Here is a 17030-nt window from a genome sequence, read left to right on the forward strand (position 1 = left end):
AGGAATGAAATAGTTTCTGATTATAAACTGTTCCACATTTTGTACACACTAACCGTGGGATTTTGCTGCAGGGCATGGTCATTGCTTTTACCCTGGGTCAGAGAGTAAGTATACACCCAGTGACCACTTTATTAGGCACCTGTACCCCTGCTTGTTATTGTAAATATCTGATCAGTGAATCATGTGGCAGCAACTCAATACACAAAAGCATGCAGACATGGTCAACAGGTTCAGCTGTTGTTCAGACCAAAGATCAGAATGGGGAGGAAATGTAATCTAAGTGACTTTGACCATGGGATGATAGTTGGTGCCAATAGGGTGGTTTGCAATTCTCAAAAACTGCCATTCCCATGGGATTTTCACATACAGCTGCTGTGCAGGAAAAAATGCCTTGTTAATGAGGGAGATCAGAGGAGAATTGCCAGACTGGTTCAAACTGACGGGAAGGCACCATAACTCAGATAACCATGTGTTACAATAGTGGTGTGTAGAAGAGCATCATTGAGCACATTGAAACTTGAAGGGCTACAGAAGCAAAAGACCATAAACATACACTCTGTGACCTCTTGATTAGCTAATAGACAATTTAATAAAATGGCCTTTGAGTGTGAAGTGCTGACACTGAGTTTGATGGAGCCTCACATCAATCATTTCAATTCACCTTCAGGAATCAAAGCGAATAAAGTCCATCCATGGATGTAAACAAATAGTCTTTCAGTCTGTAATGAAGCAGGGAAATAGGGAACTACAAACAAATTAAAAGTACAAATACAGAGGCAGTAGAGTAGCGTAATGGTTAGCACAATGCTTTACAATACCAGTAATCCTGTTTCATTTCACACCTCTGCCTGTAAGGCATCTGTACGTTCTCCACATGACCATAGGACCATAGAACATAAAACCATAGAACATTACAGCACAGAAACAGGCCTTTTGGCCCTTCACGGCTGTGCCAAACCATTTTTCTGTCTCGATCCACTGACCTGTACCTGGCCCATATCCCTCCATACACCTCTCATCCATGTACCTGTCCAAGTTTTTCTTAAATGTTAAAAGTGAGCCCACATTTACAACTTCATCTGGCAGCTTCAACCACTCTCTGTGAAGAAGCCCCCCTTACTGTTCCCTTTAAACTTTTCCCCTTTCACCCTTAACCCATGTACACTGGACATTTCAACTCTTATACTCAATACTTTGATTTATAAAGGCCAATGTACCAAAAGCTCTCTTTAGTCAAGTCAAGTCAACTTTTATTGTCACTTCAACCATAACTGCTGGTACAGTGCATAGTAAAAATGAGTCAATGTTTTTCAGGACCATGGTGTTACATGACACAGTACAAAAACTAGACTGAACTACATAATAATAAAAAAAAACACGGAGAAAGCTACACTAGATTACAGACCTACACTGGACTGCATAAAGTGCACAAAAACAGTACCGGCATTACAATAAATAATAAACAAGATAATAGGGCAGTAAGCTGTCAGTCCAGGCTCTGGGTATTGAGGAGTCTGCTAGCTTGGGGGAAGAAACTGTTACATAGTCTGGTTGTGAGAGCCCGAATGCTTCAGTGTCTTTTCCCAGATGGCAGGAGGGAGAATAGTTTGTATCAGGGGTGTGTGGGGTCCTTCATAATGTTGTTTGCTTTGCGAATGCAGTGTGTAGTGTAAATGTCTGTAATGGCTGGAAGAGAGACCCCGATAATCTTCTCAGCTGACCTCACTATCCGCTGTAGGGTCTTGCCATCTGAGATGGTGCAATTTCTGAACCAGGCAGTGATGCAGTTGCTCAGGATGCTCTCAAATCAGCCCCTGTAGAATGTGATGAGGATGGGGGGTGGGAGATGGACTTTCCTCAGCCTTTGCAAAAAGTAGAGATGTTGCTGGGTGTTCATTGCTATGGAGCTGGTGTTGAGGGACCAGGTGAGATTCTCCGTCAGGTGAACACCAAGAAATTTGGTGCTGTTCACGATCTCTACCAAGGAGTTGTCGATGTTCAGGGGGAGAGGCTGCTCTGTGTCCTCCTGAAGTCAACAACCATCTCTTTTGTTTTGTTCACATTAAGAGACAGGTTGTTGGCTCTGCATCAGTCCGTTAGCCGCTGTACCTCCTCTCTGTAAGCTGACTCGTCGTTCTTGCTACTCTATCTAACTATGATGCCACTTTTAGGGAATTTTGTATCTGTATTCCTCGATCACCCTGTTCTACTGCACTCCTCAGTGTCCTACCATTTACCTTGTATGTTCTACCTTGGTTTTTCAGTCAAAGTGCAATATCTCACACTTGTCTGTTTTAAACTCCATCTGCCATTTTTTAGCCCATTTTTCCAGCTGGTCCAGATCCCTCTGCAAGCTTTGAAAACCTTCCTCACTGTTCACTACACCTCCAGTCTTTGTATCATCAGAAAATTTGCTGATCCATTTTAACATATTATCATCCAGCTCATTGATATAGATGACAAATAACAATGGACTCAGCACTGATCCCTTTGGCACACCATTAGTCTCATGCCTCCACTCAGAGTAGCAATCTTCCGCTACCACACTCTAACTTCTCCCATTGAGCCAATGTTTAATCCAATTTACTACCTCTCCATGTATACCTAGTGACTGAATCTTCCTAACTAACCTCCCATGCGGGACCTTGTCAAAGGCCTTACTGATGTCCATGTAGAGAACATTCACTGCCTTCCTTTCATCCACTTTCCTTGTAACCTCCTTGAAAAAGTCTAATACATTTGTTAAACATGACCTACTATGCACAAAGCCATGTTAACTCTCCCTAATAAGTCCCTGTCTATCTAAATACTTGTAGATCCTAGCTCTTAGTACTCCTTGCAATAATTTACCTACTACCAACGTCAAACTTACCAGCCTATAATTTCCCCGATTACTTTTAGAGCCTTGTTTAAACAACGGAACAACACGAGCTATCCTCCAATCCTCCGGTACCTCACCTGTAGATACCGACTTTTTAAATATATCTGCCAGGGCCCCTGCAATCTCAACATTAGTCTCCTTCAAGGTCCAAGGTAATACCCTGTCAGGTCCTGGGGATTTATCTACTCTGATTTGCCTCCTCCTCTTCAAACTGTATAGGTTCCATGATGTCACTACTTGTTTGCCTTATTTCCATTGACTCCATGCCAGTTTCCTTAGTAAATACAGATGCAAAAACTCATTTTAAGATCTCCCCCATTTCTTAGTTCCATACATAGCTGACCACTCTGATCTTCAAGAGGACCAATTTTATCCCTACTTACTTTTGCTCTTAATATATCTGTAGAAGTTCTTCGGATTATCCTTCACCTTGACTGACAAAGTTACCTCATGTCTTCTTTTAACCATCCTGATTTCTTTCTTAAGTATCTTTGTGCACTTTTTATACTCAAGTACCTTATTTGCTCACCGTTTCCTATACATGTCATATATCTCTCTCTTCTTTTTCAGAGTTTCAATATCCCTAGAGAACCAAAGTTCTTCATTCTTATTTACTTTGCCTTTAATCCTGACCGGAACATACAAACTCTTCACTCTCAAAATTTCTCCTCTGAAGGCCTCCCACTTACCAACGACATCCTTGCCAGAGAACAACCTGTCCTAATCCATGCTTTTCTGATCCTTTCTCATTTCTTCAAATTTGGCCTTTTTCCAGTTTAGAACCCGAGGACCAGATCTGTCTTTATCCATGATCAAGTTGAAACTAATGGTGTTAATTTCACTGGAACCAAAGTGTTCCCCTACACACACTTCCATCACCTGTTCTAACTTGTTTTCCGATAGGAGATCTAATATTGCATCCTCTCTGGTCGGTGCCTCTATATATTGATTTTAAAAACTTTCCTGGACACATTTTAGAAACTCTAACCCATCTACACCTTTAACAGTATGGGAGTCCCAATCAATATGTGGAAAACTAAAATCCCCTACTATCACAACTTTGTTTCCTGCAGTTGTTTACTATCTCTTTGCAGATTTGCTCCTCCAATTCTCACTGACTATTGGGTGGTCTATAATACAACCCCATTAATGTGGTCATACCTTTCCTGTTTCTCAGCTCCATACGGCCTCAGTAGACAAGCCCTCTAATCTGTCCTGCCTGAACACTGCTGTAACATTTTCCCTGACTATAATGCTACCCCCCACCCCACCCTTCATCCCTCTGCCTCTATCATGTCTGAAACATTGGAACCCTGGTACATTAAGCTGCCAGTCCTGTCCCTCCTACAGCCAAGATTCACTAATGGCTACAATGTCATAATTCATGTCAATCCATGCCCTCAGCTCATCAGCCTTTCCCCCAATACTCCTTGCATTGAAATAGACACACCTCAGAAGATTATTACCTCCACACACAATCCTTCTATTTGTGACTTTGCATGAAACTTTAACATAATTTATTTTCACCCCTGCTCCACTATCTACTCTGGCACTCAGGTTCCCATCCCCCTGCAAATCTAGTTTAACCCCCCACCCCACCTCAATAGCACCAACAAACCTCCCTGAAAGTATATTGGTCTCTCTGTTGTTCAGGTTTAACCCATCTCTCTTGTACAGGCCCCATCTGCCCCAGAAGAGGTCCCAATGATCCTGAAATCTGAAAGCCTGCCCCCTACACCAGTTCCTCAGCCACGTGTTCATCCTCCAGAGCATCCTATTCTTACCCTCACTGGCGCAGGGCACAGGTAGCAATTCTGAGATTACCGCCTTTGAGGTCTTGCTTTTTAACTTCCTACCAAGCCCTCTATACTCACTCTTCAGGACCTCCTCACTCTCTTTTCCTACGTCATTGGTACCGATGTGTACCATGACATCTGGCTGCTCGCTTTCCTATTACAGAATACTGTGCACACGATCAGAGACATCCCTGACCCTGGCACCCAGGAGGCAACAAACCATCCGGGTTTCCTTCGAGTGCTCCAGTTTCCTGCCACAGTCCAAAGAAGTACTGGTTGGTAAGTTAATCGGTCATTATAAATTGTCTCATCATTAAGTTACTCTATGCTCTAGCTCAATAAATAAATATACAAAAAATAAATAAATAACACAATTAAGCTATTGGCTATGACATTCTCCCGAGGTCTCTGGTGGCATGAGTCACTTATGGAAGTATTCAATATGTTTTTCCATTTAAAGAGAGTTCTAATTTCTCAGTAACCTTGAGACTTTCTCAGGTCATTTATTATCTCCAGTTCAACAGTATCTCTTTGCTGACTCTGTGCTTGGGGAACATAGGCATCTCAGTTGGCACCTGGTGCATTCCAGCTACCTATCAAATTCCCCGTCTCAGCCATCCTAGGAGCAGGCATTTATTCCAGTGAAAACCTGAAACATCAATCTCAGCATTTGTGATAACCTAATTTTTTGATCCCTGTCCCTCTCTTGCAGATTTACACAATAAGATGTACACAGTTTATCGGTCAGACATAGATCACAGTGAACTCAGGCTGATTTGTGAAACTGCTTCTGAGCTCACTAAGGCCAAATGGACTTGGAAGTCACATTTCCAGAATCAGGTGATGGAAATAGCTACTACTTACAGATCTCAGCCTATCAATGTCAGTGGGAGGAGCTACTTCGAGAACCGACTGAGAACTGCAGAGGAAAATCTGAATGTCAAGAATTTCATTGTGAGGATTGTTCCTGTGCAATTTGAAGATGCCGGAGTTTACACATGTTCTCTGGGATCATATCAATATGTCATTATTGATTTAATCACAGTTAAAGGTAGGAGACAGAATGTTTTCAGTGATATGTCTCTGGGAAAGAACTTGCAGTTTGCATACATACTGCAATTTCAGCATGTTTCTCCAGTTACTTCCCTTGTTTGAGAAGTTGTTTTTTACTCCAAAATGTCTGCTGATGTTTATTTACATCTTACTAACCTATATTACTGCATTAAACCAACAGAATCTGGAAATACTTTGAAAAATTTTTCTCACTTAACTTGCTTTTAAACTTTTTTACTTTATTCCTGAGAACCAATGTGGCAAAATTTGTTTCCCACAGCTACAAATGATACTGCCACAAAAAACAATATTTCTTCATTACTTTAAAAAATAATTCAAATCTTCTAAAGTCATGCCAGAACACTTCCTCTCTACAAATGTCAGAGATTGATGTTTGAAGCCTCATTCAAGGTTTTAATGTGAATAATAATCAGAATCAGATTTAATATCACTGACATATGTTGTGAAATTTGTTGTTAATTGGTATGAGTACTTTGCAACATGTGATAATAAAAACTGCCAATTAGAGTTTCTATAGCTATATACATATGAATATAGAAGATTAAATTAAATGAGTAGTGTAAAAAGAGTAATGAAAAATCAAGTGGTGAGGTAGTGTTCATGGGTTCAATGTCCATTCAGAAATATGATGGCAGAAGAAAGAAGTTATTCCTAATTTGCTGGTATGTGCCTTCAGGCTCCTGTAACTCATCCCTGATGGTAGCAATGAGAAGAAGTCATGTCCTGGGAGATGGAGTTGCCTAATGATATACGTTGCCTTTCTGAGGCATCATTCCTTGAAGATGTCCAAGTGCCCATGATAGAGCTGACTGAGTTTGCACCTTTCTGCAACTTTTTGTGATCCTGTGCAGGCTCCACACCACCCCCTACCCCCATACCAGATGGTGATGTAGCCATATGATTCAGGAATTTCACTACTAACCTTCATTCATCTATTGTAGAGCAGGAGTGTTGTGCTCAGAGGCATTGTGTTCAGGGACTGATCATTATACAATGTTGTCAAAACTGATGTAAAATACTCCACAAGCTCAAATAGTGCGATGAAATATTGCTCACTTATCGTGCCAGTGATGATTTGGGTTAGTTTTACAGTCAACAGAAAAAAAAAAGCAATACAGTTGAGTTGAAACTTTGGCCATTGTTTAAAATCCCAGTGATTTGTTTTTTCCACAGTCACAGCTGAACCACCCAATGCAGTGACTGAGGGAGACAATGTTACCCTGACCTGCTCTGTGTCAGAGCTCAGTGAATCAATGAGACTGGTTTGGATCAACAGTGATGGTGCAACCGTGGATGAGAAAATATTCATGGAACAGAAGAGGAAAGGCTACTCTTTGCAGCTGATTATTCCAACAGATGATAAAGTCCAAATAAAATGGACATGTGTTTTGTTTCATCAAAACATACCCAAGATTTTTATTCCGTATTATCTTCAGGTGAACAGTAAGTGATTTATGTTCAAGTTTTTGACATCTATTTTTTCAAGTCATAGACATTTCTGCTATATCTCAGGGCCCATCACATGCCTGTAACTTTACTTCTATAGTAAGTAGACTAAGTCTCAGATGGGATCACTGCTGGTTGGTTGACTATTGAGCAAAGGCTGCCCTGGCACATAGAAAGCAACCATGAATTTAATCACCAATGTCTGTCCTTTCTGAGAAGTGACTTGAGATATGACAAGTGATCTGTGTTTTCCAGGATATCACTGTGAACCTTTATTATTAGTGGACAGTGTTACACAGTGAAGTAGGTAATGGAGGATTGTTGTCTTGTTGTTAGGCAGGACAATCCTTTCAAAAGATAACACCAAGGCAGACTCAGCAAAATCGTCCTCCAAGATTAGCATTCTTAGTTACATCTATATCCAAATATGGAATGAAATGAGTCGTTTTGGACAATGACCAATGCAGTACAAGGATATGTTGGGTGGCAGCCCAACAGTGTTGCACCAGCATCGGATGCTGACAAGTTACTGACTATTACTAATCCATTTGTCTTTGGAATGTGAAAGGCAACTGGAGCACCCGGAGGAAGCACACAGTCGTCGAGAACATATAGGCTCCTTACAGATAGCCTCGGCAATTGAACCCTGTTCACTGATGCTGTAAAGTGTTATGATAGCCGTTATTTAACGTGCCAACTGCAGGTGGTATTGGAGCATTCTGGTTCAGGAACAGTTATTACCCTTCAACCATGAGGCTCCTGAACCAGTGTGGATGACTTTACACACCTTAACTCTGAACTGATTCCGCAACCAATGGACTCACTTTCAAGAAAACTGAACTCATGTTCTCAGTATAATTTACAGTATATCCTTTTTTTAAAAAATTATTTGCACTATTTGTCCTCTTTTGCTCATTGGTTGTTTATCAGACTCTGAAGGTAGCCTTTCATTGATTTCATTGTATTTTTCTGTTCTACTGTGAATGCATGAAAGGAAATGAATCACAATGTAGGATATGATGATATGTATGTAATTTAATAATTTACTTTGAACATACAATTTTGAACTCTTGGGATTCTCTGGCCAATGGGCACTCAAGACAGTGAACGTTGACAGCCATGGGTTCCTGTGGTGACAGCAGACAGAAGCATGGCATAAACAACAGAAGCAATGCAACTCCACACAAACTACTCACTGACCACCATGTCAGGTAGCTTCTACCCAGTCAGTGGAAGCCCACATTGGCCTCAAACCAGAGAGGAGAAAACCTTTCTTGAATCCAATGGACTGGTGAGGACTGGTCATTATAACCAGTTAATAAGCATAGCATGCGATGACAGATAGATATGAAAGATGAGAAATGTTTGCTTCTAATTGAATTTTACTCATGAATATTTTAGTTCAAAAATAAACATCTTAAAACTTCAATTTTCATTCACAGTCAAACAAGGAGCAAAGCATGCAGGACATGGATTTGGAGTTCAGTTCTAGTCACAATGTTCAGGAAGGATGTGAAGGTGTCATGTCTATGCTAAAATCTGCATTGCATGTGTAACTTTGTGTATTGAGGAAATGCCTCTTGTTCAAAAATGAATTGAATCGGAAATGTCAAGTCCAGTTTCCTGCTGTAACAAACAAAAGAGATGGAGGAACTTAGTGGATGAAGGAGCATCTATGGTGGGAAATGGATATTCAACATTTTGATCAAGAACCTTCATTGAAATTAGAAAGGAAGTGGGTAGATGCCCAATTTTAAAAGTGAGCATGAGGCATTGAGCAAGAGGTGGTGGGTGATTGGCAGATGTGAGAGGGTGGAGAGTAGGGATGATGTAAGAAGTTGGGAGGTGACAGGTGGAAGTGACATAAGGCTGAAAAATACTAAATCTGATAGGAGACGACAGTGGACCATGGAATAAAGTGAAGGAAGTGAGGAGGAGAACTGGAGGAAGGATTCTGTGGGTGACATGCAGTTGGGGAGGGGGGAACAGGAAGAGATGGTTTGACAGTGGCCAGTGGGATAAGAACATAATGCAGAAGGAGAGAATTAAGTTTTTACTGGAAGTTAGAGAAATTGACATTCATGCCATTAGGTTGGAGGCTCCCAGGGTGGAATATGAGGTTCTGTTCCTCTGTCTGCAATTAACCTCAACATGGCAGGAGAGGAGGCCTTGGACAGACATGTCAGTGTGGAATTCAAAGAGGAATTAAAATGGGATGTTTCCAGGAGGTCTGCCTGGTATGGCAGACAGAACCAATGTGCTCAATGAACCAATCACACAATCTACATTGGGTCTGGATGATGTAAAGGAGAGTAGTTTCCTGCTGAGTGAGATTTGCATGGATAATATACAAAAACAACTTAAAACAGGCACAAAAATATTTATAAATGGAGGTACATCCAATATCTAGGCAATTCTGTCACTCTTATGGTGCCATTTATTTGGATAGGACTTATCATTGACCAGTGTTATTTGGCTAGCACTCAGTGTTGACCAGTGTCATTTGGATAGGACTCAGTATTGACCAGTGTCATTTGGATAGGACTCAGTGTTGACCAGTGTCATTTGGATAGGACTCAGCATTGACCAGTGTCATTTGGATAGGACTCAGCATTGACCAGAGTCGTTTCTGATGTCAACCTTCCAATGAAATTACAGTAGGTCAAAATTTTAACAGTTTCTCCGTCCACTGATGCAGCCCAATTTGCTGTATGTTTCCAACATTTTGTGCCATTTGTATTATTTATCATGGATCAGATGACCCTACTCAACCTGGATATTCTCTTTCTCACATTGAGCAGAAGATATAAAAGTCTGAAAGCACAAACCACCAGGTGCAAGGACAGCTTCTATTCCACTGTTATAAGAAGCAGGTTCAGAATTATTACCACCGATATGTGTAGTGAAATTTGTTAACTTAGCAGCAGCAGTACAATGGCACCACTCCTTGAAGATGTCTTGGATACTACGGAGATTTGTAAACAAGATGGAGCTGACTAATTTTACAACTTTTTGCAGGTTCTTTTAGTCTTATATAGTATCCCCCTCCCCTCTCCATCCTATACCAGACAGTCAGAATGTTCTCCATGGTACATGTATAGAAGATTTTGAATGTTTTAGGTTACAAACCAAATCTCTTCAAACTCCTAATGCAACATAGCTACTGTCTTGCTTTCCTTCTAGCCGTATCAATATGTTTGGACCAGGTTAGTTAGATCCTCAGAGATTTTGACCCCCAGGTACTTGAAATTGCTCACTTTCTCCACTTCTGATCCCTCTGAGAATTAGTTTGTATTCCCTCAGCTCAACCTTCCTGGTCCACAATCAGTTCTTTGGTCTTACTGACATTGAGAGCAAGGTTGTTGCTGTGACACCACTCAACTAGCTGATATATCTCACTCCTGTATGCCCTCTTGTCTCCTTCTGAGATTCTACCAGCAATGGTTGTAACATCAGCAAATTTTATAGATGGCATATACCTAACCACACAGTCATGGGTATAGAGGGAGTAGAGCAGCGGGTTAAGCACACATCCCAGAGGTGCACCAGTGTTGACCGTCAGCAAGGAACAAATATTATTACCAATCCACACAAAGTCTGGTGTTCTGGTTAGGAAGTCGAGGATCCAATTGCAGAAAGAAGTACAGGGGCCCAGGTTCTATAGCTTATCAATCAGGACTGTGTGAATGATGGTGTTAAATGCTGAGCTATAGTCAACAACCAGCATCCTGACTTAGGTATTTTTATTGTCCTTATGATCTAAAGCCGTGTGAAGTGGAATTGTAATTGCATCTGCCATAGACATATTGTGGCGATAGGCAAATTGCAGTTGGTCCAGCTCTTCACTGAGGCAGGAGTTGATTCTAGTTATGATCTACCTCTCAAAGCATTTCAAAGCAGACTCTTGAATGTAACTCTTGTCTGGTAAGCTATATTCTCAAATTCATTATAAACTTACACTTTATTGTTATTGCACTTTCTCAGTGGCTTTTACACTTTATTCTGCATTGTTATTGTTTTACATTGTTCTACATCAATGCACTGTGTCATGATTTAATCTGTGTTAACAGTATGCAAGACAAGCTTTTTAGTGTATCCTGGAACATGCGACAATAACAAACCAATATCCAATACCAGATATCGAACATCAGCTCCAGTAGTCTGGCACACAAAGCTTGTCATCCTTTGGCCCAACTACAGCCTGCTTCTGTCAAGTGCTAAGATGTCCTTTAAAAACAGGAGACTAGATGTCAGAGGAGTCACAGTGTGAATAGATCAGTGAAGGGTGTATTCTGGAAGTACACAGAAACATTTTCACTAGCACTGCAATGGAATAGTGAATTTCAGCTGCACGGTTATCAGTAGGCAGTAGATAAATGCACAACAGAGTTGTAGTACTTGAAAATCAGTAAGTTCTAGATGCAGGAATTCTGAAGGAAAGACTGAAATTCTGGAAACACTAAGTAGGTGTGACAGTATCTGAGGAAACAGAAAAATGTTAACTTTTCAGGTCAAAGAAACTGTCTTGGAATCTGATGGAGGTATTTCAAAAGACCCTTCCTTTAAATCTTACGGAATATTTTTGACATGAAACATCAATTCTGCCAGTTACCTTTCCATAAAAGCTGCCTAACCTGCTGAGTGTATCTCACATTTACAGCTCCCGTTCAGAGGGGACAGAAGTTCTGGGGCAAAAGCCTCCCCACTGTGTACAATTCCTATTTTAGTAGAAACCCAGACTATGATGGGCATTCCCCTGTTGAACAGTGGGAGGCCTCACACATGAACTGGATCCCTGTCAGCTACATATTCCCACGCATCCTCTGCCAGAATGAATTGGGACCTAGATCCCACTGTGATTCATTTCTTGTCTCTCTCTGCTGGTTACTGAGGACAGGTGTAGTTCTTCAACATTCAGGTCAGTTGACCTTGATCAGAAATTAAACCCAGAACCTGTGATGTAAATTAGTCAGTTTTTTTAAGCTTTTTTTAAAAATTAGTCAGCTGTCTACATTTAGACAGCTTTTGAATGATGTCAACATAATAAATGAGAAATTTGTGCTCATTGTTTTGACAGAGGATCGCAGTTTTAAACACACCACTGTTGTAATTATTGGTGGACTGGCCCTTCTCCTCATCATTGTCCTGGTGATGGTGTTGTGTCTAAGAAAGTGCAAGGTTACAGGTAAGGTACCTGAAGAAATGGGGAACATGATTCCAAAAACAAACAGTGGCAATTTTATCTTTTTTACACAGAGGAATCATATTAAACTGCAGTTTGGGTTGAATCTAATGACTTCTGAAATTAAGGAAATAAGTCAGATATTAATGTATCACCAAACCTGAATCTGATGACTGTAGAAACATAAATTACATATTGTTGCATTTTTTTAAACTTGTAAATATTTGAGCTTATGGGCAGTTGAAGTGCATTTTGCTAAATGCATGAAGTTGGAGAAAAAAGCTGAAAGAATTTTAAAAGCACTCCGCTGTCTTTACAGGTTTGAGAAATCAAAGAGAGAAATCACGGCAAACAGAGAGGAACACAGAAGATGACTCTAACCTTTATGCAAATCCAAATGAAATGCAGCCAACACAAGGTAACATCAAGACAGAAGTATCAAAGAAATTTTACTTTTGTGTCCCAAAAGCTTACAGCTGTTTGTCTTACCTTTGTAACTTAAAAGTAATCTTCAAACATGGAAATATTGTGGCATTATAAAGCCAAAAGAGACAGGAGCATAATTAGGCCATTTGATCTATCGAGTCTGCTCAGCCATTTCATCATGGCTGATCCATTTCCTTCTCAGCCCCAGTCTTTTGCCTCCTCTCTGTAACCCTTCATGCTCTGACTAATCATCAATCTATCAACTTCAATGAATTCCACAGATACGCCACTCTCTGGCTAAAGAAATTCCTCCTCATCTCCATTTTAAATGGACGTCCCTCTAATCTGAGGTCATGACCTCTGGTCTTAGACTTGGCCACCATAGGAAATATCTTCCCCAAAATCTACTCCATCGCGACCTTTCAATATTCAATAGGTTTCAATGAGGGCCCCCTTCATTCTTCTGCATTCCAGTGAGTACAGGCACAGATCCATTAAATGCCCCTCTTGTGATAAGCCCTTTAATCCTGTATAATTTTTCTGTACAATCTCCCAGCATGACATGAACCAATGTAACCTCACTCTAACCTCAGTTATTCAGTTGTGGAGGTGGTGTGTGTGTGTGTGTGTGTGTGTGTGTGTGTGTGTGTGTGTGTGTGTGTGTGTGTGTGTGTGTGTGTGTGTGTGTGTGTGTGTGTGTGTGTGTGTGTGTCTGTCTATAGATTCAATCAGTGAGGTGTCAGAGACTCATAGTATCACAAATGGATACGCCATCATAACAGGCCATTTGTGTCATAACAGATTCTATTTCACAACAATTCAATGAGATGAGCTGTCCTCATCTCAGTGCCCTGAGATTGTCTTATGGTCTTATATAATAAATCTGCCATGATTGAATTGCAGGGCAGACTCAATGGGCCAACTGGCTTAATTTTGGTCCTCTGTCTTATGGTCTTATTTCAGACATATACAGTATTCAAAAGTAAAAGAGAACAGTCCTTACCCTGAGCATTGTTAGGCCAATACCCTTGCTCTACACCACCACCTTCTGACAATTGGAGGATAGCCTCATTGTCTGGATGCCTGATACTAATGTCCTGAGACACTGATATTCTGCAGATGCTGGAAATCTTGGGCATCATACACAAAGTGCTGGACGAACTCTGCAGGTCAGGTAGCATCTATAGAAATGTGTAAACAATCGACATTTCGGGTGAGACTTCTTCAGGACTGGAGAGGAAGAGAAGTCAGAGTAAGAAGGTTGGGGGGAGGGGAGAAAAAGAAGTACAATGAGGTTGGTGATATGTGAAACTGGGAGAGATGGAAGAAAGAGAGGAGGGAGGAACACCAGTGGGAGGTGATGGGCAGGTTAGGAGAAAAGGTGAGGAAAGGAAACAGGAAGGGGGAATAGTGAAGGGGAGGGGGCAATCACCGGAAGCTCAAGAAATCAATGTTCATGCCATCAGGTTGGAGACTACCCGGACGGAATATAAGTGTTGCTTCTCCAACCTGAACATGACCTCATTCTGGCAGTAGGGGAGGCCATTGACTGACATGCCAGAATAGGAATAGGCAGTAGAATTGAAATGGTGGCCATCAGGAGATCTCACTTTTTATAGTGAACAGAGCGAAGATGCTCAGCAAAGTAGTCTCGCAAATGTGTCAGGACTCACTGATATACAGGAAGGCACACAGGGAGCACAGATACAGTAGATGATCCCAACAGACTCAACAGATGAAGCGTCACCTCACCTGGAAGGACTGTTAGTGGCCCTGAATGGTAGTGAGGGAGGATGTGTAGGGGCTGGGGTAGCATTTGTTCCACTCCCAAGGATAAGTACTAGAAAGGAGATCAGTGGGAGGGATGAGTGGACAAAGGATTCGCATAGGGAGCAATCCCTGTGGAAAGTGGAAAGTGGGTGGGGGATGGAGAAAATGTGCTTGGTGATAGAATCCTGTAGGAGATTATGGAAGTTACGGAGAATTATGTGCTAGATGCGGAGGCGAGTGAGGTGGTAGGAGAGAACAAGAACTCGTCCCTCCCCACCGATAGCTAGGACTCAATGAACTGCTGTTAAGATATGTTACATTTACCCAATAAAAAAACCTTTTGAAGTTCATTCATTCCGTGTTACTGGAATTCAAAACTGGGAATTGACCTGGACCTTCCACAATGTATTAAAGTGTAGTGTGGTACAACATGTTTCCATTAACTCTCTGAATCAATCCCCATATTATCATTGTAACATTGAATGCCTTTAGCACACATTATTAATACTGCGATCACATAGTATTTCTCCTCATGCAGGTGGCTGTCATTATTGATAGGGCACTTTTTTCTCAAGATACCCGATGTTACTTCTTGAAAATCAAGCCAAGTAAATGAAATGTTTATTCTCCAGGAACTAATGCGATGCCGGAGCCTGAATCCAGCCATATTGCTGAATATATGTCTGTGAGCAGGAAGGCAGTACAAAAAGGTAAATAGATCAATCTCTTATTCAATGAATTTCTCTGCTTGTACATTTGTGAAATTATTAACACAACAGTTTGCAGGTTTGCAATCAAAATCTATATATAGAGGAATTGAATCTCAATCACAAAACTGACTGATCAATCCAATACCCCATCTAGTGCCTACTACCCTTCACTCCTTCCCAGTCTCTTTCAAACAACACAGGCCTCACTCTGCATTCTACAAGGGTCTAATTTTCGCTGGATCATTATGGTTAAGACATAAAAGTAGATAAACCACAACATAGTGTAGTGGTTAGCACAATGTTTTACTATATGGATGATTTGGGTTCAAATTATGCCACTGCCTGTAAGGAGTTTGTATGTTCTCCCCGTGACCCCGTGTGTTTTCTCCGGGTGTTCTGGTTTACTCCCACAGTCCAAAGACGTACTGGTTGGTAGGCTAATTGGTCATTGTAAATTGTCCCATGATTAGGCTTGGATTAAATCGGGAGGCTGCTAGGTGGCATGGCTCAAAAGGCTGGAAGTGCCAATACCATGCTGTATCCCAATCAATAAATAAACACACACATTGGGATCACACTTCTGGAAAGTGGATAGCATGGTTGGTGGCCGCAGGGTCGGCACAACATTGTGGGCTGAAGGGCCTGTAATATGCTGTACTATACTATGTTCTATGTTCTAGAACGAGTCCACGGTCCTTGTGCTCTAAATGTGACCATCCACTTCATGAGATCTCATCCACTATTGAATACCTCCACCACATTTCAGCAGTACTTCAATGTGTCTGGAATCACTGAATATTATCTGTCAACGTGTCAGTGTAGTGTGAACATGTCATATTAGACACCATTGCTTTCTCAAGAAATTAGGTGATATTTCTGAATATGCAAGAACAATAGAGCAGTCTGTCTTGAAAAATCTGAAATACTTATTAATAAATCAGACCACTCTGATAATTTTCATGTGAAAAATCTTTTTCCAAATTCCAGCCTTCTCCTTAAACTATTTAATCAATCTAGTCCAAGTCCATGATTATATTTAATGATATGGCATCAACCAGTGGAGAATTCACCTGGCTCATTGTTTTCTGGGAATTCCCTATTTCAGTCCAGAATGGCTCCTGCCTTGGACTCTCCACTGTAGGAAATATCCTTTCTACATCCACTTTGTTGGGATTCTGTTGTTTTCTATTGAGCTTCTCTTATTCTTCTAAATTTCAGAGAATACAATTTGAATGAACCCAAATTCTCCATGAGACCATGTGACCATACAGATTCGCAACATCTAATATCTAGGGTCACACATGCAGTGTTTACATACTGCAGAACTATTTACGCCGTGGAAATAAAATCAGGACAGTGGTGAGAGAGGTGGCTGGAAGAAACCAGAGAAAATAAGAGTTGAGTTAGCCATGTTCTAATAAATATGGAGCGAAACAATCTGTGTTGGACCATAAGACCACAAGCTGTAGGAGCAGAACTAGACCATTTGGGTCACTGAATATGATCTGCCTTTCCAACGTAGCTGATCCATTTCCATCTCAGCCCCAAACTCCTGCCTTCTCCTGGTAACCCTTCATGTCCTGACTAAACAAGAATCTCTCAAGCTCTGCCTTAAATATACCCAATGACTTGGTCTCCACAGCTGCCTGTGGCAAAGAATACCACAGATTCACCACTCCCTGGCTGAAGAAATTCCTCCTCATCTCTGTTCTAAATGGATGTCCCACTTTTCTGAAACTGTGCCT

General features: G+C 41.1%; 1 protein-coding gene across 1 annotated transcript in view; it reads left to right on the forward strand.

The window, feature by feature from the left end:
* The window catches only part of LOC132405566 (uncharacterized), an 82456-nt gene that overhangs the window by 38208 nt on the left and 27218 nt on the right, over positions 1 to 17030 (forward strand). The window contains exons 9-13 of the mRNA XM_059990473.1: positions 5390 to 5728; positions 6925 to 7194; positions 12275 to 12382; positions 12699 to 12797; positions 15208 to 15285. Of these exons, the coding sequence (XP_059846456.1) occupies positions 5390 to 5728; positions 6925 to 7194; positions 12275 to 12382; positions 12699 to 12797; positions 15208 to 15285 (894 nt within the window). The remainder of the gene's footprint in view (positions 1 to 5389; positions 5729 to 6924; positions 7195 to 12274; positions 12383 to 12698; positions 12798 to 15207; positions 15286 to 17030) is intronic.

Source organism: Hypanus sabinus, chromosome 15, assembly GCF_030144855.1.
Source record: "Hypanus sabinus isolate sHypSab1 chromosome 15, sHypSab1.hap1, whole genome shotgun sequence".
NCBI lineage: Eukaryota > Metazoa > Chordata > Chondrichthyes > Myliobatiformes > Dasyatidae > Hypanus > Hypanus sabinus.